General features: G+C 37.7%; 3 protein-coding genes across 3 annotated transcripts in view; all 3 read right to left on the bottom strand.

Annotated features, from left to right (window-relative positions):
* Positions 1–12301: 12301 nt before the first annotated feature.
* LOC127515797 (histone H2B-like) lies at positions 12302–12930 on the bottom strand. Its single transcript, XM_051899851.1, has one exon. The coding sequence runs from the start codon at positions 12883–12885 to the stop codon at positions 12511–12513; it is 375 nt and encodes a 124-aa protein (XP_051755811.1). The 5' UTR covers positions 12886–12930; the 3' UTR covers positions 12302–12510.
* An 896-nt stretch (positions 12931–13826) lies between these two features.
* Positions 13827–14229, bottom strand: LOC127515792 (histone H4). Its single transcript, XM_051899847.1, has one exon. The coding sequence runs from the start codon at positions 14188–14190 to the stop codon at positions 13879–13881; it is 312 nt and encodes a 103-aa protein (XP_051755807.1). The 5' UTR covers positions 14191–14229; the 3' UTR covers positions 13827–13878.
* The window catches only part of LOC127515768 (histone H3), an 81707-nt gene continuing 73044 nt past the window's right edge, over positions 13943–22605 (bottom strand). Inside the window, exon 2 of the mRNA XM_051899823.1 lies at positions 13943–14177. The gene's annotated coding sequence lies outside the window, so the exon portion shown is untranslated. The remainder of the gene's footprint in view (positions 14178–22605) is intronic.

Genomic DNA, 22605 nt, shown 5'->3' with positions numbered 1-22605 from the left:
CAGTGTATTTGAAAGAATCTGTTGAATGAAGATTCAACGTCAAATACATTTTTAACAGTCACTTGTCGCCACCTGGTGGTGAAACAATGTAATGATTAATGCGTCATTTTCAGCGCGTTCAAAAGCTGATTTGCTCTATTTTGATCGATAACAGACATTAGTGTTTTATCTGAACTATAAACTTTTATCTCAGTACTTCTGTGATAGTTTGAATATTTGTAGCACAGAATTTTTTTTTTCTCTCTCCCCTTCTGTTAAGCCTCAATATCACAACTCGTCAGATAATCACATGTGGATAAATATATATATATATATATATTTTTTTTTTTTTTTTTCCCTCCCACAGCAAATCAGTGCTGTGTGGTATGTCCCTTCTGTTAAAGTGGATTTATTCTATTCTCTTATTAACTGTGGGTAAATAACTGGTAAACTGTTCAAGAGGTTCCTTTTTTTTTTTTTTTTTTTTTTTTTTTTAGAGTTAATGTTTTTTTTTTGTGTGTGTGTTTTTGTTTTTTTGTTTGTTTGTTTTTTTCCGTGACATCTATACTACTTTGGAAAGTCACGTCTCTGTCTTTAATCCCATCCGAACCAGCAGGGTCCTTCATCTTACTGTAATTCCGTTTGTTTTAAATTAATTTATTTTTTTATTTTTTCCTGGTGGAGAAATAACCTAGGTGGCGTAGTCGGGTTTTCTTACTATCTTTAGCCAAAGGTTACAAATAAATCGACAAACAGTGATAGATTCCATATTATAACTGTAGCCTACTACTACTACTACTACTACTATTATTATTATTATTATTATTATTATTATTATTTGTTTTGCCATTTCTCAAACTGGGTTTCCAAGCTGACGAGGCAGTGGAAGACTTAGCGAAACTGACATTGAGTTTTCAATGTTGCTGCTATAGCTTCGGATAGAAAATAGAAAAAAAGAAAGAAAATAAAAAGACGAGTGTGTAAATGACCAGAGAACAGCACAGCTGTTCCTTTCAACAAACACAGAGAGAGAGAGAGAGAGAGAGAGAGAGAGAGAGAGATTGTGGTTTCACTGCTTTCTCCAGAGCTGCTGTATAGATAAATGAACTAAATTAATAACTAATGATTTTTACAATGGAATGAATCAATATTGAATTTACTTAAGCTGGACAATCACACCATTTTCTTTAAGAGCCAAAATTGTTCCAGTTATCTCTGTAAAGCTGCTTTGACACAATCTGCATTGTAAAAAGTGCTATATAAATATAGATGACTTGACTTGAAATTTTATAAAATAAAAGAGGAATTGTGATTTAGGTTAACAAAACACATGAAGTTTGAGCTTATAAAACTAATAATGAGAAATGGTTATTTGAGGTTATTATAAACATTATGTTGCATCAAAATCAAAACTGACATTATAAAACAAATATATTTACAAGGTGGAAAAGGACATTCATCAAATAAAACAAAAAAAGATTTTATCAAACTTAAGTAATTTTACCTTGGAGAAATCAGGTTATATCTAACACTAAAACCTTTTTCAGGTTGGTTGAATTCAGTTATATTCAGTAATCGTAGATAATTTATTTAATCAAAAACTAAATTACTCAAACATTCGTCCTTTTTGTCGTTTCTATGTTTGAGTGCCCAAGTAAAAAAACAAACAAACAAAAATAAAAACCTTAAAATGTTTATTTCGTACTAATATATATATATATATATTTATATATATTTGAAATCCATTAACATATTTACTGACATATTGCTTAAAACATGCTGATATAAAAATTACAATTAAACTTTATTTGGAGTACTTTACTGCACAATGCACATTTGCTATTATTAAGAGTAAAATGTGTTTTAATATAATTATTAATAAGTATTGTATGATATCTGTATAATGTCTTTAAATGCACATTATTTAAAGTGTACCTGAAGTATAATTCAATTAGTTTTCAACTTCAATAGCAAAAGAAAAAAAAGAAAAAATAAACTCTAGTGTTTCTATGATTTTCCAGAAGAGGAAAACACTATAAAGAGACTGATTACACTGATCAGAAGAGAGAAATGCTCTCCTCTCGCTCAACACAGCAGAGTTTCTCTGTAACTCAATGTAAGGTAATAAAACAAAGTGTAGTGTTATACATTCACTGTCGGAAAAAAAAAGAAAACTGTGGAAATGCATCATCACAGTCTGTGAAAAGGGTCTGTTTAAAGTACACTTGTATTTCCAACACTGAAATAAATATATTTTTCTTAAAAATGTGTGAATTGTCTTACCGTTCTGCTGACAGTCTGTTCTTCAGTGGCAGATAAAACAGCACAGACCTTTTATTGAGTGAAATATCACACCTCTTTTGTGTCATAAACCTGTTACACCTGAAGTGCTTTTGTCTGTTGTGAAATAAATGACTCCCTTACAAAGAGAAAGTGATGTTTAGCCTATTATACATTTATCATTATTTGACCTGAATCACTGAACTCATTCAGAGCCCAATCTCTGAGTTAGATTTACAATATTGATTACAGCAGAAGATCAGCTTTTTCTATATAATTCAAAGGTATTTCTTAAAAAGTTGTTCTGATAGATCAAAAAAAAAAAAAAAAAAAAAGCTCTTTCATTTAGGCACACAAACATCAAGATTCAGCCTGTGAATCTCAACAACGGTGACAAGCAACATATTCTGATCAACAGATCACATTAGAAAACAAGCTACTAAAAGGTCACATAAAAACAGAAAAAAATAAAATAGAGAGAATAAAGGAAATTACTAAGACAATTCAGCTCATAATTTATTCATGCAGCAATGCATGATGGGAGCCGTGGATGAATTCTGATTGGTGGAACCCAGAATGCACTGCAACATGCTTTTTGATGGTCACCACTGTTGAGATTCACAGGCTGAATCTTCATGTCTGTGTCTCTAAATGAAAGAGCTTTTTTTTTTTTTTTTTTTTCAGAGCACCTTTTGTGAAATCCTTCAGATTGAATTAACAAAGCTGATCTTCTGCTGTAATCAATAATGTAAATCTAACTCAGAGATTGGGCTCTGAATGAGTTCAGTGATTCAGGTCAAATAATGATTATGTGAAATCATAACCAACACCACCTGATCATCTTTTCTCTTTGCTTGTTTGGCTGTTATAACAGTTACAGCAGCCCAAACAAAATCTAATATTATAAAGTCAAGGGTCAAGAGCCCAACTAAAGCAAACACTGATCTCCGTAAATTGTGATTTTCTCCTTTGATTCTGCTTGTTAACAGCAGATCACCTTCCTGACACATTTAATGTGTTAAAATCATTGACTCAGTGAATGTGTCAGAATTAACACAAGTGTTGTCCCTAAACTCACACACTGATGTGTAAGAATTTAACACATTTTGAGTCAGTTTTAACACATCCTTTCTAAAAGTGTGTATTGCATTCATTTTACCTGGTCAAAAATAGCACATCTATGACACAAATTGTGTGATTTATGACACAGTGTGTTAAATATTTTAACACTGGCTGTGTTAAGAAGAATAACACACTGGTTGAGTTAAAAAAAAATAACACAAAATGTGTTGTCCTTAACTAGACACATGGGTGTGTTAAGATATGACACAGGTTGTGTTGTTTTTAACACAACCTGTGTTATATTTTAACACACCCGTGTGTTAAGTCATCCACCAATGAAGGGAGGCACAAACTTGCTTAACGGCTTGCGAAGTGACGCAGCAGCAATGTGATTGGATGATAGTTAACACATGTTGTGTTGGACACAGTGTTGTTTCTCTCTCTCTCTCACACATTAGTGCGTTAAATATTTTATGCCTGTATTAAGAAACAATAACACTCTGGTTAAGTTAAAAGTAACACAAAATGTGTTGTCCTTAACTAGACACACATGTGTGTTAAGATATAACACAGATTGTGTTGTTTTTAACACATCTGTTTTAAGAGTGTATATATATATATATATATTCATAATAAATTAATATGCTATACTATACTACACTATACTCAAAACTGCTAACATCTATGAAAACCATTATGAAAAAAAAAAAAACATATGTACCATACCACACATGATGAAAAGCATAAAAATGAATTTATGGGAAAAGGTCAGGGAGGGTTTTTCTGTGAAGCATTATTCAGAAAAGTAATTACATTTCTCTGAAAATGAGTTTCAGTTTCCAGTTCAGTAATCTATAACACGTTTCACAGGCATGTTGGAGCAGGTTGAAATCAAACTTAAATTAAAACCCCATTAAATGGGCCAGAGGCGGGTTGACAATCTGTCAATGTAGAGATTCATGCACTTTCCATTTTCTTAATGAAAAACATGATGTATTTGCACACAGAAATTATTAATGTCTTTTAAGAACCAGTTTACTTCTTTTCCTGCAAAATGAAAGTTAACCGCACATGATTCTAAGACGTTGAAACTGACACTAAAACACCATCAAACTCTCAAAGAATCTCAGGCAGCTGAAATATCTTCATTCTGGTGCCTTTGACTGAATGCAATAACAGGTTTCTTTACATACCTCTGGAAAAGAAAGTTATCTCTCAGCAAACAGGAGTAAATGTTTGTTACAAAAGATGCATTCAATACACAATGTGTCACGTTCATTTGTTGTTTCAGTTTTGTTTTCTTGGACTTTCATTTATATCTCATTATTTCCTGTGTTTCCCTTCGGTTGTCATGGTTTGTAGCTGGTGTTCATTGGTTGTCATGGTTACTCATTGTTTCATTGACTTCATTCATCTGTTCCTTGTTTAGTTCAATAGTTCTGTGTATATATTGCTCTCAGTCAGTCTAGAGCTTGTGATAGCGAGATTAGGATCAGGGTGTGTGCTGACATAAAGGAGTATCTTCAGCATAACAATAAAACCCCAGACCATACTTTCGATTTCGATTTTCGATATATATATATATATATATATATATACATACTATATATATACTATGACTTGTTCAAAAACATAGTGCTATAGGAAAACATCTTTGTTTGAACGTATGTGTGGCAAATACACCAAGAACTTGGCTTTAAAGGGCACCTATTATGATTTTCAAAAAACTGCTAAAGATCTTTTTTTGTCAGCACATGACCCAGTAAAATTAGCACTTACTCTTTATTTATATTTTTACTTTTTTTTTCTTTCAAATTCTATTAGTATTTATAAAAAAAACAAAAGAAACAAAAAAAAAAACAACTTTGCTGGTGAAACTGGGACTTGACACGGCACTAAAATACTGTTGTACTCATGTTGATTTAATTGCTTCTACTACTCTCATTTGTAAGTCGCTTTGGAGAAAAGTGTCTGCTAAATGTAAATGTAAATATGTTATGCAAAATTCACTTTTACATGGTGTTTGAACATAAATGTGTGTTGGCAGTGTGTGTACACAACCACCCTATAAAGATAAAAATCCACCCACTCATTTTTTAATCCCCATAAATCATAAACAGTGTCTCAGAACAAGCCGTTCGCAGAATCTGGGCAAAGTGACATGTTTTCACAAGCCCCGCCCATGACTGCTGGCGGACTCTACCATATTAGCATAGACCCCGCCCTGAGTGAGTTGTACGCTGTCCGCCATTTTGTCCAGGCTGGAGCAGCTGTAGTGACGACAATATCTCGTAAGCAACATCTCTTCATATACTCCCAACATCAGCTGCTGAAGACGCAGTGGATTTGTTTTGTTTTTGAAGGGAATGTGGCCCCATATACCTAAATTTGTTTATATCTACACCAGACTGCTTTGTGAATGAGGGTCAATACAAAGGGACCATAGAAAATAGGTTTTGCTAAAAAATTGCTACTCAAGGATGGATCAGTACCAACACTTCGTGATCCAGCTTATAGTCTCCGGAGTGATATATGGTTACAACAGTAATGAAGGTGAGAGCACACACTTCATTACAGTTTATCGGAGTTGTCTTATGGATATAAAGTTTACCAGTTTATATTAAGCAACCCACGAAAAGCATAAGGTCTGTACATATTTTGTTTATTGTTAGTTGTATCGAGTGTTTATTGTATAATTCCCTGTGTATGTTGATAATAATGCAAGGGAGAGAGAGAGTTTATGGATAATACGCACTTCTTGTACTGTGTTTTATTAAGCTCTTATGGTGATTTTCTGTGAAAATGGACACTTCATCTTTTGTGTGAAGTACAATAAACTTCATAAAGCTCATCAGTAAAGTGTTGGCCATCATTCGGATGGGGTCCGGTACAACAGGCTTTTACTAATAGTGGATAAAAGCAAGATGACAACATAAGCTATATTCATTATTAAACTAAACTATACCTGTTCTATCTCCATGCAGCATATATTCTCTGGCTCTGTAGACATCATTGTCCGACTCTGGTTTGAACTGAACACCGCTGGCGACAGTTTCAAACATTTTCAGTGCCTGAGATTGTCCTGTTTGTTTGTTGCGTGAGCTTTTGAAGCTCCACCCTCTTATTAAAAGCGGGCCGGGAGCAGCAGCTCATTTGCATTTAAAGGGACACACACAAAAACTGTGTGTTTTTGCTCACACCCAAAAAGTGGCAATTTTAACATGCTATAAAAAAAAATGTGTGTGTGTGTGTGTGTGTGTGTGTGTGTGTGTCACTTTGTTAGGAGTTAGAGTAAAATAGCCATCTGGAGATGGACTTTGAGAGCAGCACCTCTGGGAGCTCCTCCAACAATAATAAAGGGCTATGTCTCCCCTGGGAGCTCATGGTCACTTAAAAACTGAACGCTCCCCACCAAACCATGCAGAACAACATCCACGCTGGTAAGGAAGGCATTACCGGGATGGGGCACATAAAAATATATTAAGCAGCTCACGAAACCGCTATTCCATCCCTGCCACCTTCTGTGTTTCGGGAGGCAGCGGTTTCCAGCAAAATGTTGAATGTGCTGTTGCTTCCTGCTATCTCCCAGGACACAGAACATTTAACATACCCCCAACAAGATGAAGTGGGAGCTAACAGAGACCAACCTGAAAGTAAGACTCTCTACACTCAACCTGAGTGTGCAATCCAACAGGTGATGCACTCAGTGAAACACACAGACCCTAACCGGGGAGTACAATAGTCACCACGCTCTTAAATAGAGGCTAACACAAGCCTACTATTATGACAACAGTAACCTGTGGCAGCACTAGAGTAAAGCTCACATACATGTAGGACAACAGCTAGAACCCAAAGCAAACACAATGCTTTGTAAATACATGCTATCCTAAAGAGGATAATTGCTCTCACCAAACAGAATTATAGATCTGTACTGAACCCTAGAGGACAGAAGCTAAAAAACTAGCATCGTAACTCAAACTTGAATGTAAATTCAAGGGGCTCAGGGAAAAGACAAATTCATAGCATGAATAAAGGTCTAGATAGTGGGGCCTAGCATACACTGTATACACTTATCTACGCAAAGATAAGGGCCTACCACCTGAGAAAACAGCGCCAGGGAGGCTAACAACAGCCTGCTACCTTAGCTGTTATCCTCAGCCATTGCACCTACATAAACAAGGGGAAATGGGTATACGGCCTAACAACTCCCTCAGGAGGAGGCCAGAACTAGGAACTATACAACCTAGCAAGGGATAGTAATACAAAGGGTGGCTTATAACAAACACCTAAACCTAGTCCTAGCCTGGGCCGCTAGGCTGTGGGCCTACGGGGCCACACACATAGCAATGCCTGGGCTTCACCTCTGAATCTCCATAGATAAGAGGAAATAAAGTGAAGCTCAACAAGCAAACAATGTCAGGTGGCCGATTAAGGCCGACCTAGACATAGATACTAACTGAAGTGAAGAGTGCTAACTCAAACTTACTCTAGCAAACACCAGATGAGAAACTACTCTAAACAACAGGTGGCTAATAGGCGCCATTTTGTGGCCTGCACAATATATCATTCTAGCCAACCTATCAAACTTCAGTTTGCCCAAAAACCCCTCTTACTTTTTCTGATTACATACTCAGGAAAAAATTATACAGGAACACAAGGTCAACATATTTAGAAACATAAATATAGACCCAGTTCACTCCATGATTGCAGCCGCCGTTCTGCCTCAGCACAAACGGGGCCAGAATCACCAGGCGCAGATGCGGACACCTCTTCCCTCGAGAGGAGTGCCAAACGAGAACGGAGCGTCCCAATAGGGAGACGCTCACAGTAAATAACAGAAAAACACAGGCAGCGTCCTCAAGCACTGTCTATGCGCGCTCCTCTCCCAGACAGAAAATGCCCAGAAATGTGTATATCAAGCGTCAAACCCTGGGACACGGATGAACACACTCTCTAGAAACGTTTGTAAGGCATAATAAAAGATTCCCTTACCGGATTCGATATAATCGCAGTCAGACAAAACAGTCCCGAAAGACGAAAAGATACTGACTGATTCTCTAGGCGCTCCTTATATACTTCCGGGTCGTGCTATGATGATGTCATAGGCTGTCACCGGCCAATAGGATTGGAGTGGTTTGATTCTTGGCTTTCAGACATCGGTTCACTTGTGACGTTCCCCATATGCGGTCAACACAGAGTAGAGTTCCCTTTCAAAAGGGAACTAGGTCATCATTACATTCGGGTAAATCGCGAAGATTAAAATAAATAATGAATTAAAATGTGAATCTGTTGATAACCTTCCATTAACAGACTTCAAGAAACTTGCAAATATGACACAAGAAACCCACTATAATTAAAAATGTCTCTTTGATTCAATAAAAGAGGCCGTTGAGACATGAGACGAATGAGGTAAAAACCATGAAAATTTCCATCTAAGTTCTTTTCTGACTTTTTTCGTCTTCAAATACATCTCAAAATACTCTTGGACAGAAATAAGTTAGAATATCTTTAATTATTTATCTTTACGTACCATAAACCGTCTTTCACTCGCTTCCATCCGAAGACGCTGAGAAAATGGCGGCTTCTCGCACAGGAGTCCTGAGTGCTGTTAACGTGACGTGCATGCTCTCCTTCACGTCCGCGTTCCCAGTTAAGATTAAGAAGGATCTTCAACCCAAAATTGAGTTGAATTAACCCAGCGTCCTTACCCAGCAGTCTCAATCCAGCGTTTGCGTTGAAAAAAATAACCCAGCATTTTTTAGAGTACAAAGTCCAATATGTGACCAGATTTATGAGTGAAAAAATCAACATGCTAGATGAAATTAAAACACTCTATCACATGCAGAAAATTAGCGGTTTGAGAACAGTCTACATTGTCAACATGAATGTTAATAACAACATGTCTGAACAAATCAAAGTCAACAGTTCAGTAAGTTCAGAAATTAACCTAGTCAGCCTCAGGGGGGCGATAAGTATAGCAAGTACAGGTGAGGTGCCATTGATTTTGACCACTAAGCACTCAAAGGAAGACATTACAGGGATAGTAATTTCAGCAATAGATATATCAGATTTAAATAACATTTCAAGACCACAACTGTTACCCGTAAGACTAGGTCTGTCAATGTATATGCAGGTGGCTGATGCCATTTCTCACTGAGACAGAGAAAGTAAAGTTTTCAGTCCAGAATGATATCATGAAGCAATGCCGCTTTCTTGTTCATTGAACGCATTCAATTGAGCAAGTCTAATTTTGGAAGTTATATTCTTGTCACGCTTTTCCATAGACATCTGAGGTTAGATGTACACGGGGGCTACGGGGATTAAAGTGACCTGAACCCCTAGAATAAGAGCAAAGCACATTTATACCAGCAGATGAAGCATGTAAACCCCAGCGAGAGCACGATGTGAATGTCTTGGCCAATGCAATAGTTGAAATTAGCACAAAGTTCTTTGAGTACAAATGTTGGGAGGCAAATGATGAGAGAAATTCAGAAAATGAGTATCATGTTGGTGATCCACAGAGTCCAATTTTAGCCTAAACCAGTTGAACAAGAAATACAGCGAAAGAAAACAGCATGATATTCCAGTCCTCTCCTATAGCAACGAATTCCATTCATTAATAGGGTATATGTCGAACGTCACATGACCAAACCGGAAAACTGGTCTCATTGCATCTGCTTGTTGGAGAAAGTGTTAACAGCAGTATGAATAAACGGCATATCTATGGACTTTTAAGATAAACAGTGAATCTACCTAGTTCACATTGTTATAAGTGTTTTATTCTATTAAATATCTAAACGTTAGTGTGAAAAATGAAAAAAGCTTTTAAATATCAATCTGCATATGCGGGGGACATCAGTTATGCTCATCTTTGCTCGCTCCTTTTAAGTTATCTTGAATAAAACAGCCCATTTTTCATGATTGCGCATAACCCCTATTGTTACAGGAGAGGAAGAATTGTCTAAACTCGTTAAATCATCAAAATCAACATGTATGTTAGACCTTATACTGACTAAGCTATTGAAAGAGATGCTTCCAGAGGTCATAGATCCTCTTCATAATGTCATTAATTCATCTTTATCACTAGGATACGTACCGAAAACTTTTCAGCTGGCTATTATTAAACCTCTTATTGAAAAACCACAACTTGATCCTAGAGAATTACCCGGATAGCATGTAATCATTCCAACAATGTTGAGTCAGTGTTGATGTGTCAACGCTATAATCGCATTGAATTAGAGGAGAAAAACTAATTTTGATATAAGAAAGTTTTTTACTTAATTTGTGTTATGGCAATCCCTACTTTGTAGTTAAACTCATAAAGCCTAGAACGGATGTCATGTTCACTGTTTGTTTGATGTGTAGCACAACAAAGCATCGTGAGCCAGAAACACAGACAATCCTCGCTAAAACCAGTTAAAAACATTCACCCAAACTTTAGAAGTAAAACGACAGTAAAGAAGAGTTTCAGGAAAGCAAGAACAAACTGAAAACTCTTCTGAAAAAGTTCCATTATGGGTTAAGGTTACGTTCCAGTATTTCCTAAACAGGATTTTGTCTCAAGTCTCTTTGACTGATGGGACACAGGGTGTTAAAGACACAGCACTGAAAATCACCAACAATACTGTGCTTAAAATATAAATGTAATTATTACACTTATTGTTGAATCAATTCAACGGATCCTTGCTGAAAGAACATATCTGTTTCTTTTCAAAGAGAATTATACTGACCCCAAACATAGTGTGAATATAATAATAGGCCTAATTATAATAAACAGAATAATAATCAACATTAATATTCAGGGAAGACAATTAGACTACATTTTATTTGAAGGGGGTCATAAGGCATCTAGATAATGGGTAGGGGGTATAAATATCTTAAAATATCTTAAAATAGTTCTAATAAGATTATATTGGGAAATAAACAGTGGTTTTAGTCAATGAGTTACATGTATTTTTTTGGTAACACTTTATAATGAAGTTTCATTTGTTAACAGTTATACATTAGTTAACATGAACAAAAAATGAATAATTCTACAGCACATATTAATCTTAATGTTAATCCCAATATTTCCTAACAATTTTTTTTTAAGAATCAAAGTTGAATCTGCTAACATTAGTTAATGCACTGTAAACTAACCTGAACATTTTTATTAACTAACTTCAACAAAGGTTAATAAATGCTGTAAAAATATACTGCTCATTGTTAGTTTGTTAGTAAATACATTAACAGGTTAACAAATGAGAACTTATTGTAAAGTGATACCGATATTTATATTAAAAAAAACAAAAACAAAACAAAACAAAAAAAAAAAACCTCACTATACAACTTAAAATAGTTTATAAACTCTGTAAATATTTGTTGCAGAAAGCCAAACACTTTTATCAGTTAACAATTTCAGGTTGATTCAGAGATATTTCTTTTCAAACGGATGGATATTCTGTTCAGTAAATATCAACAAATGCTCTCCATGGCAGAAAAATAAATACTGCAAAATTATAATTTGCTACAATCATGAAAATCTGTTCTGAGTTTATTGAAGTGATGTTACTAATTATTGAAGTTGAACTGTTTGTATTGTAACATGTGTGTAAGCTGCTATACAAATAAACGTAACAAACATTCGAAAACACTGATGGCATTTAAACTACACTTAATTTTCATATTTTTCTTGACTGAAACAAGATTTTAATCTATAGCTGCAGGAACAAAAAAATAAAAAATAAAATACTAGATTGGTATAGTTATTGTTTCATTGATTAAAAACAATATTAATAGCAGCAATTAGGTTAAGTTTACGTTATTACAATAACAACAATGTAAAGTTTTTAATTTTATAAAAGCAGCCCAAAAGATAACAGAAGTTATAAGAATTAAAGAGCTCGCTTTTATGGTAGTTTTAGACAGCGTAAACTTAAATATAACTTTACACAAAGATGAGGCTTTTTTTCGCCCCTACATTAAAGGAATAAGCAGCTGATTAAAACAATTTGCATATTTATTTAATTCGCTATAATCCACATTTATTCTTTAAAAAGAGTCCCGAAGTTTATTTTATATACATATTTTCCGTTGTAACTACAGTGAATAAAAATCCCAAAAACGCCCCACTAAAGTTAAAGTCTCTTTTATCGGAGTAGATGGGTGGCTCTTAAAAGAGCCTTTGGGTCTGAGAGAGTCTCGGGGACTCTACTTGGAGCTGGTGTACTTGGTGACGGCCTTGGTGCCCTCAGACACGGCGTGTTTGGCCAGCTCACCGGGCAGCAGCAGACGCACGGCGGTCTGGATCTCTCTCGACGTGATGGTGGAGCGCTTGTTGTAGTGAGCGAGACGAGACGCCTCACCGGCGATGCGCTCGAAGATGTCGTTGACGAAAGAGTTCATGATGCCCATCGCCTTGGAGGAGATGCCGGTGTCAGGATGAACCTGCTTCAGCACTTTGTACACGTAGATGGCGTAGCTCTCCTTCCTGGACTTTCTGCGCTTCTTTCCTCCCTTACCGGCGGTCTTCGTGACGGCCTTCTTGGAGCCCTTCTTAGGCGCGGACTTGGCTGGTTCAGGCATGATGCTGAATGATCGCAAAACTGACGAATCAATGTGAACTCAAGAGCGAAACAGAAACTTTTATTCACTACCTTATGCTAATTTTCAAAGAGAGACGGGAATAATCTGATTGCCTGTTTTCATAGGACACACCTATAAACTCGTATTTCATTGGACAACTCAAAGCATCACGCGCTGAATGAGAGCCAATCAAAGGTTGTTAAATGATAGCCCCGCCTACCGCCAACCGTTTGAGCGACACCCCTCCCCCCAGTTTCCTTTGTTTCATTTCCCGCTCTTTATTTTCGTTTTAATCGGATTTTGAAAAGACAAATATTCTGCACGATTGTGTTGTTTGAAAACTCCATATAGACACACTGAGAGAATTTTGGAGGGAAGAATGATTAAAAAAAATATACCAAAAAGTCTCCTAAACAAAAGCCCATTTGCTGGTCATATTTATATTTGTTTTTATTTTGTAAGCCACTTTAATTCAAAGCAAAGTCTACAGGAATAAATAATGTCATGTAACACAAATCAGACAATTAACCCCAGTTTCACAGACGAGGATTAAAGCCAGTTCTAGACTAAAATGCATGTTTAAGCTTCCGAAAGACACTTGTGCTGTCCTGTCTGAAAATATGTCAGTGTCATTGATTTGTCACAACAGTAAAGTAATTCTAAAGCACATTTATATAAGCTAATTAAAAGTCCTAATTTACGATCTTAGTCTAAACACTGTCTGTGAAACTAGACCTTAATCTCAGAGAAAAGTTTCTGAAACTGTTATGAAGTTTGTGAAAAAGAAATTGGACTCATAACGTTAAAATAACTATTAAGAAGCCATTAACTTCTTTTTTATGACTCACATATTTTCATGGTTTACTCATAAGGGTTTTATTGTTCATGTCTAAACACATTAATCATCAATATTATTTGATAACTCTTTATGTGACAGAGTGTGTGGCTCTTAAAAGAGCCGTTGGGTTTGTAGTTTCTCCTGGTTTCAGATGTTTATCCTCCGAAGCCGTACAGGGTTCGTCCCTGTCGTTTCAGCGCGTACACAACATCCATGGCGGTGACGGTCTTTCTCTTGGCGTGCTCGGTGTAGGTGACGGCATCGCGGATAACGTTCTCCAGAAACACCTTCAACACACCGCGGGTCTCCTCGTAGATCAGCCCGGAGATGCGCTTGACGCCGCCGCGGCGAGCCAGACGACGAATGGCGGGTTTGGTGATTCCCTGGATGTTATCGCGCAGAACTTTACGGTGACGCTTAGCGCCTCCTTTTCCGAGCCCTTTACCGCCTTTACCTCTTCCAGACATGTTTCGCTGAATTATATCAGACTATGATAAAAAATGAATGACGATTCAGCGTTAGAAGGAGATCTTTTACACTTCCTTACAGGACCTAACTGAAACCAGTCTCGCGTCACATGGCGCAACACGCCCCTCCCCTCAAATGTAGAGGACGAAACAATAGGCTTGTTCGATTTGAAGCAGCGCTGCACAGACCAATCGGTGTAAAGTACCGCGAGAGTGATCTCTTGTCTCGACTACAACACTGGATTGAGGAAACAAATGCACAAGTGCACACTATGCATTATCACTCCATTCAAGTCCTCACCAATAAATTATTTACCAATATAGCATAATTCTACATTATTTTCAGCATTATATTGGTTATATACTACAGTCATCTGTTTATTTTCTCTGGCGCAGTTCAGATTCACTCTCACCGCATATATTGGTTTTGTTGAAGTGATAATATGCGCTTAGATGATGAAAAGAAACCGAAAACACCAGCATTTTTGCTTAATGAAAATAGACGCCTAGAAATTTAAAAGGATTCAAAAAGAAATGTCTGCGCCAAATGTCATTAACTCTGACTGTATATTTTTACTTATTTGTATTATTTATAGAATTTTTCAGTTGTATATTAAAACAGAATAAGACTGGGATATCTCTTTCAATAGCTTAGTCAGTATAAGGTCTAACATACATGTTGATTTTGATGATTTAACGAGTTTAGACAATTCTTCCTCTCCTGTAACAATAGGGGTTATGCGCAATCATGAAAAATGGGCTGTTTTATTCAAGATAACTTAAAAGGAGCAAGCAAAGATGAGCATAACTGATGTCCCCCGCATATGCAGATTGATATTTAAAAGCTTTTTTAATTTTTCACACTAACGTTTAGATATTTAATAGAATAAAACACTTATAACAATGTGAACTAGGTAGATTCACTGTTTATCTTAAAAGGCCATAGATATGCCGTTTATTCATACTGCTGTTAACACTTTCTCCAACAAGCAGATGCAATGAGACCAGTTTTCCGGTTTGGTCATGTGACGTTCGACATATACCCTATTAATGAATGGGATTCGTTGCTATAGGAGAGGACTGGAATATCATGCTGTTTTCTTTCGCTGTATTTCTTGTTCAACTGGTTTAGGCTAAAATTGGACTCTGTGGATCACCAACATGATACTCATTTTCTGAATTTCTCTCATCATTTGCCTCCCAACATTTGTACTCAAAGAACTTTGTGCTAATTTCAACTATTGCATTGGCCAAGACATTCACATCGTGCTCTCGCTGGGGTTTACATGCTTCATCTGCTGGTATAAATGTGCTTTGCTCTTATTCTAGGGGTTCAGGTCACTTTAATCCCCGTAGCCCCCGTGTACATCTAACCTCAGATGTCTATGGAAAAGCGTGACAAGAATATAACTTCCAAAATTAGACTTGCTCAATTGAATGCGTTCAATGAACAAGAAAGCGGCATTGCTTCATGATATCATTCTGGACTGAAAACTTTACTTTCTCTGTCTCAGTGAGAAATGGCATCAGCCACCTGCATATACATTGACAGACCTAGTCTCACGGGTAACAGTTGTGGTCTTGAAATGTTATTTAAATCTGATATATCTATTGCTGAAATTACTATCCCTGTAATGTCTTCCTTTGAGTGCTTAGTGGTCAAAATCAATGGCACCTCACCTGTACTTGCTATACTTATCGCCCCCCTGAGGCTGACTAGGTTAATTTCTGAACTTACTGAACTGTTGACTTTGATTTGTTCAGACATGTTGTTATTAACATTCATGTTGACAATGTAGACTGTTCTCAAACCGCTAATTTTCTGCATGTGATAGAGTGTTTTAATTTCATCTAGCATGTTGATTTTTTCACTCATAAATCTGGTCACATATTGGACTTTGTACTCTAAAAAATGCTGGGTTATTTTTTTCAACCCAAACGCTGGATTGAGACTGCTGGGTAAGGACGCTGGGTTAATTCAACTCAATTTTGGGTTGAAGATCCTTCTTAATCTTAACTGGGAACGCGGACGTGAAGGAGAGCATGCACGTCACGTTAACAGCACTCAGGACTCCGGTGCGAGAAGCCGCCATTTTCTCAGCGTCTTCGGATGGAAGCGAGTGAAAGACGGTTTATGGTACGTAAAGATAAATAATTAAAGATATTCTAACTTATTTCTGTCCAAGAGTATTTTGAGATGTATTTGAAGACGAAAAAAGTCAGAAAAGAACTTAGATGGAAATTTTCATGGTTTTTACCTCATTCGTCTCATGTCTCAATGGCCTCTTTTATTGAATCAAAGAGACATTTTTAATTATAGTGGGTTTCTTGTGTCATATTTGCAAGTTTCTTGAAGTCTGTTAATGGAAGGTTATCAACAGATTCACATTTTAATTCATTATTTATTTTAATCTTCGCGATTTACCCGAATGTAATGATGACCTAGTTCCCTTTTGAAAGGGAACTCTACTCTGTGTTGACCGCATATGGGGAACGTCACAAGTGAACCGATGTCTGAAAGCCAAGAATCAAACCACTCCAATCCTATTGGCCGGCGACAGCCTATGACGTCATCATAGCACGACCCAGAAGTATATAAGGAGCGCCTAGAGAATCAGTCAGTATCTTTTCGTCTTTCAGGACTGTTTTGTCTGATTGCGATTATATCGAATCCGGTAAGGGTATCTTTTATTATGCCTTACAAACGTTTCTAGAGAGTGTGTTCATCCGTGTCCCAGGGTTTGACGCTTGATATACACATTTCTGGGCATTTTCTGTCTGGGAGAGGAGCGCGCATAGACAGTGCTTGAGTGCGCTGCCGGAACGCTCCGTTCTCGTTTGGCACTCCTCTCGAAGGAAGAGGTGTCCGCATCTGTGCCTGGTGATTCTGGCCCCGTTTGTGCTGAGGCAGAACGGCGGCTGCAATCATGGAGTTTGCGGGTGAGCTCGTTGGGAAGTTGGAGAGAGGTGTATTCTCTCTCAGCCCCCTGGGGCTGACGAGGATGAGTTGTTTGATGACGATGACGTCCGTGTTTGACGTCATCACGTCCGGCAGCGAGCGCTCCTCTGGCTGCTGTATATGCGGAGCTGCTGGAGTTTGTGGGATGCGCTTCTGGCAGGCTGCGGCTGCTGTGAGGGCGCGTTAAGAAAGGGGCCGCACGTGGACGGCTCGACGAGCGGGTGGTGTCCATAGCTCTGCAGCTCCCGTGAGCTTTCCATTCCTTCCTGATCTCCATGTTTGAGATCGGGAGAGCATAGAAAAACCCCTAGCCGTTCAGATTTATATCTGAGCCCAGACAGACGGGAGGAGGAAGAAGCGAGATTGAGATGGGTGATCGATTGTAAACACCGCTGCGTTTGTAATCGATCCCCCAGCTGCAGGGGCAATTTACATCTACCCTCTCCTCTTCTCATTCCACCTCCTATATATATATATATATATGCGTGTGAGTGTATATATATATATATATATATATATATATTTTATAAACATATATCATGCTCAGATGCTTCTTATGGTCAGACTGATGGCTGGGCCCATAGTGATTATTTTTCTTACGACCCGCTTTTTCGGTTTGATAATGAGAGGATCTTTTAGGCTTAAAAGAACCCTAGATTCCATCCTTTCATGTTGCAATAAAGGAGAATGAGGAATCTTCAGTCTTCGAGCCGCAGGAAGGTAAGCTGGGTCTATATTATATGTTTTAAAATATGACGACCTTGTTTTTCCTGTATAGTTTTTTCTGAGCATGTAGTCAGTCAGGAGGCTGGTCTGTTTCGAGCTGAGGCTCAGAGACAGGGCCAGAGGTCCAGTATGGCCACTCAGGCGCCTTCTCCTTTTCGGAGCAAGTCACTGAGACGGTGGGACTCGTAGAGGAAGAAGCAGGTTTTAAGGGAGGTGATCGATCACATACGCCAGTAGCATCGGTAATTGATTCCCTCTCGTTGTGAGGGAGGGACCTGCCCTCGCCCCTTCTTCCTCCGCCTCCTGGGTTTTGGATTCATTTAACTTACTCAGGCACTTCTTAAACAGTCAGGCTGACGGCTGGGCCTTTGAATATTTTTCTAAAGGCCCACCTTCTGGCTTGATAGTGGAAGAGGCTCTTTTAGGCTTCAAAGAACCCTAGATTTCATCCTTCCTTGTTAAAGAAAAGAGAAAAGAGGAGTATTCGGTCTTCGAGCCGCAGGAAAGTGAACTGGGTCTATATTTATGTTTCTAAATATGTTGACCTTGTGTTCCTGTATAATTTTTCCTGAGTATGTAATCAGAAAAAGTAAGAGGGGTTTTTGGGCAAACTGAAGTTTGATAGGTTGGCTAGAACGATATTTGTGCAGGCCACAAAATGGCCGCCTCTTAGCCACCTGTTGTTTAGAGTAGCTTCTGGTGTTTGCTAGAGTAAGTTTGAGTTAGCACTCTTCACTTCAGTTAGTATCTATGTCTAGGTCGGCCTTAATCGGCCGCCTGACATTGTTTGCTTGTTGAGCTTCACTTTATTTCCTCTTATCTATGGAGATTCAGAGGTGAAGCCCAGGCGTTGCTATGTGTGTGGCCCCGTAGGCCCACAGCCTAGCAGCCCAGGCTAGGGCTAGGTTTAGGTGTTTATTGTTATAAACCACCCTTTGTATTACTATCCCTTGTTAGGTTGTATAGTTCCTAGTTCTGGCCTCCTCCTGAGGGAGTTGTTAGGCCGTATACCCATTTCCCCTTGTTTATGTAGATGCAATGGCTGAGGATAACAGCTAAGGTAGCAGGCTGTTGTTAGCCTCCCTGGCGCTGTTTTCTCAGGTGGTAGGCCCTTATCTTTGCGTAGATAAGTGTATACAGTGTATGCTGGGCCCCACTATCTAGACCTTTATTCATGCTATGAATTTGTCTTTTCCCTGAGACCCTTGAATTTACATTCAAGTTGGAGTTACGATGCTAGTTTTTTAGCTTCCGTCCTCTAGGGTTCAGTACAGATCTATAATTCTGTTTGGTGAGAGCAATTATCCTCTTTAGGATAGCATGTATTTACAAAGCATTGTGTTTGCTTTGGGTTCTAGCTGTTGCCCTACATGTATGTGAGCTTTACTCTAGTGCTGCCACAGGTTACTGTTCTCATAATAGTAGGCTTGTGTTAGCCTCTATTTAAGAGCGTGGTGACTATTGTACTCCCCGGTTAGGGTCTGTGTGTTTCACTGAGTGCATCACCTGTTGGATTGCACACTCAGGTTGAGTGTAGAGAGTCGTACTTTCAGGTTGGTCTCTGTTAGCTCCCACTTCATCTTGTTGGGGGTATGTTAAATGTTCTGTGTCCTGGGAGATAGCAGGAAGCAACAGCACATTCAACATTTCGCTGGAAACCGCTGCCTCCCGAAACACAGAAGGTGGCAGGGATGGAACAGCGGTTTCGTGAGCTGCTTAATATATTTTTATGTGCCCCATCCCGGTAATGCCTTCCTTACCAGCGTGGATGTTGTTCTGCATGGTTTGGTGGGGAGCGTTCAGTTTTTAAGTGACCATGAGCTCCCAGGGGAGACATAGCCCTTTATTATTGTTGGAGGAGCTCCCAGAGGTGCTGCTCTCAAAGTCCATCTCCAGATGGCTATTTTACTCTAACTCCTAACAAAGTGACACACACACACACACACATTTTTTTTTATAGCATGTTAAAATTGCCACTTTTTGGGTGTGAGCAAAAACACACAGTTTTTGTGTGTGTCCCTTTAAATGCAAATGAGCTGCTGCTCCCGGCCCGCTTTTAATAAGAGGGTGGAGCTTCAAAAGCTCACGCAACAAACAAACAGGACAATCTCAGGCACTGAAAATGTTTGAAACTGTCGCCAGCGGTGTTCAGTTCAAACCAGAGTCGGACAATGATGTCTACAGAGCCAGAGAATATATGCTGCATGGAGATAGAACAGGTATAGTTTAGTTTAATAATGAATATAGCTTATGTTGTCATCTTGCTTTTATCCACTATTAGTAAAAGCCTGTTGTACCGGACCCCATCCGAATGATGGCCAACACTTTACTGATGAGCTTTATGAAGTTTATTGTACTTCACACAAAAGATGAAGTGTCCATTTTCACAGAAAATCAACATAAGAGCTTAATAAAACACAGTACAAGAAGTGCGTATTATCCATAAACTCTCTCTCTCCCTTGCATTATCATCAACATACACAGGGAATTACACAAAAAAACACTCGATACAACTAACAATAAACAAAATATATACAGACCTTAAGCTTTTCGGGGGTTGCTTAATATAAACTGGTAAACTTTATATCCATAAAACAACTCCGATAAACTGTAATGAAGTGTGTGCTCTCACCTTCATTACTGTTGTAACCATATATCACCCCGGAGACTATAAGCTGGATCACGAAGTGTTGGTACTGATCCATCCTTGAGTAGCAATTTTTTAGCAAAACCTATTTTCTATGGTCCCTTTGTATTGACCCTCATTCACAAAGCAGTCTGGTGTAGATATAAACAAATTTAGGTATATGGGGCCACATTCCCTTCAAAAACAAAACAAATCCACTGCGTCTTCAGCAGCTGATGTTGGGAGTATATGAAGAGATGTTGCTTACGAGATATTGTCGTCACTACAGCTGCTCCAGCCTGGACAAAATGGCGGACAGCGTACAACTCACTCAGGGCGGGGTCTATGCTAATATGGTAGAGTCCGCCAGCAGTCATGGGCGGGGCTTGTGAAAACATGTCACTTTGCCCAGATTCTGCGAACGGCTTGTTCTGAGACACTGTTTATGATTTATGGGGATTAAAAAATGAGTGGGTGGATTTTTATCTTTATAGGGTGGTTGTGTACACACACTGCCAACACACATTTATGTTCAAACACCATGTAAAAGTGAATTTTGCATAACATATTTACATTTACATTTAGTCATTTAGCAGACACTTTTCTTCAAAGCGACTTACAAATGAGAGTAGTAGAAGCAATTAAATCAACATGAGTACAACAGTATTTTAGTGCCGTGTCAAGTCCCAGTTTCACCAGCAAAGTTTTTTTTTTTTTTTGTTTCTTTTGTTTTTTTATAAATACTAATAGAAATTGAAAGAAAAAAAAGTAAAAATATTAATAAAGAGTAAGTGCTAATTTTACTGGGTCATGTGCTGACAAAAAAAGATCTTTAGCAGTTTTTTGAAAATCATAATAGATGCCCTTTAAAGCCAAGTTCTTGGTGTATTCGCCACACATACGTTCAAACAAAGATGTTTTCCCATAGCACTATGTTTTTGAACGAGTCATAGTATATATATAGTATGTATATATATATGTAAGCATAGTATGTATGTATATATATATCGAAAATCGAAATCGAAAGTATGGTCTGGGGTTTTATTGTTATGCTGAAGATACTCCTTTATGTCAGCACACACCCTGATCCTAATCTCGCTATCACAGCTTTAACTACATGTTTGGATAAAATTAAAGTGTGGATGAAAGACATCTTTCTTTAACTCAATGAGTCGAAAACTGAACTTTTACTTGTTGGTATGCTGTTGGCTTTGCATACATCTAATAATCTCAGTTTGTTCACAGACTCAAGCTTATTCATGGCTTTATTGATTATTGAATATATTCAGAATTCAGCCGCTCAGGCACTGTCTTATACAACTGCTCATCAGCATATTTCTCTGGTTCTTTATAAATTGCATTGGCTCATCATACAGGCATGTATTGATTTTCAAATCAATTATTTTTTAATAATAATCAAATCAAATCAATTTTTAAAGCTGTCTATTGTAATTGAGTCTACTACTGTTATTTTTATTGTATTGTTGTTAGTGTTATTATTATTCCTGTGCTATAGCTAGCTAGCTAGCTATATATATATATATATATATATATATATATATAAAATACAAATAAAATGTATTATTAAGAGTAAATAAAACCATGTGCAAAGCACAGACAACACTACACAAGCTCTAGACTGACTGAGAGCAATATATACACAGAGAACTATTGAACTAAACAAGGAACAGATTAATGAAGTCAATGAAACAATGAGTAACCATGACAACCAATGAACACCAGCTACAAACCATGACAACCGAAGGGAAACACAGGAAATAATGAGATATAAATGAAAGTCCAAGAAAACAAAACTGAAACAACAAATGAACGTGACACATTGTGTATTGAATGCATCTTTTGTAACAAACATTTACTCCTGTTTGCTGAGAGAGAACTTTCTTTTCCAGAGGTATGTAAAGAAACCTGTTATTGCATTCAGTCAAAGGCACCAGAATGAAGATATTTCAGCTGCCTGAGATTCTTTGAGAGTTTGATGGTGTTTTAGTGTCAGTTTCAACTTCTTAGAATCATGTGCGGTTAACTTTCATTTTGCAGGAAAAGAAGTAAACTGGTTCTTAAAAGACATTAATAATTTCTGTGT

Source organism: Ctenopharyngodon idella, chromosome 7, assembly GCF_019924925.1.
Source record: "Ctenopharyngodon idella isolate HZGC_01 chromosome 7, HZGC01, whole genome shotgun sequence".
NCBI classification, from domain to species: Eukaryota; Metazoa; Chordata; class Actinopteri; order Cypriniformes; family Xenocyprididae; genus Ctenopharyngodon; species Ctenopharyngodon idella.
Note: the sequence above shows the minus strand (reverse complement) of the source record. Positions and strands in the feature narration are given on the sequence as shown.

Bases quoted from the DNA above. Each gene is read 5' to 3' on its own strand.
- LOC127515792 (XM_051899847.1), bottom strand. From the start codon at position 14,190: ATGTCTGGAAGAGGTAAAGGCGGTAAAGGGCTCGGAAAAGGAGGCGCT.
- LOC127515797 (XM_051899851.1), bottom strand. From the start codon at position 12,885: ATGCCTGAACCAGCCAAGTCCGCGCCTAAGAAGGGCTCCAAGAAGGCC.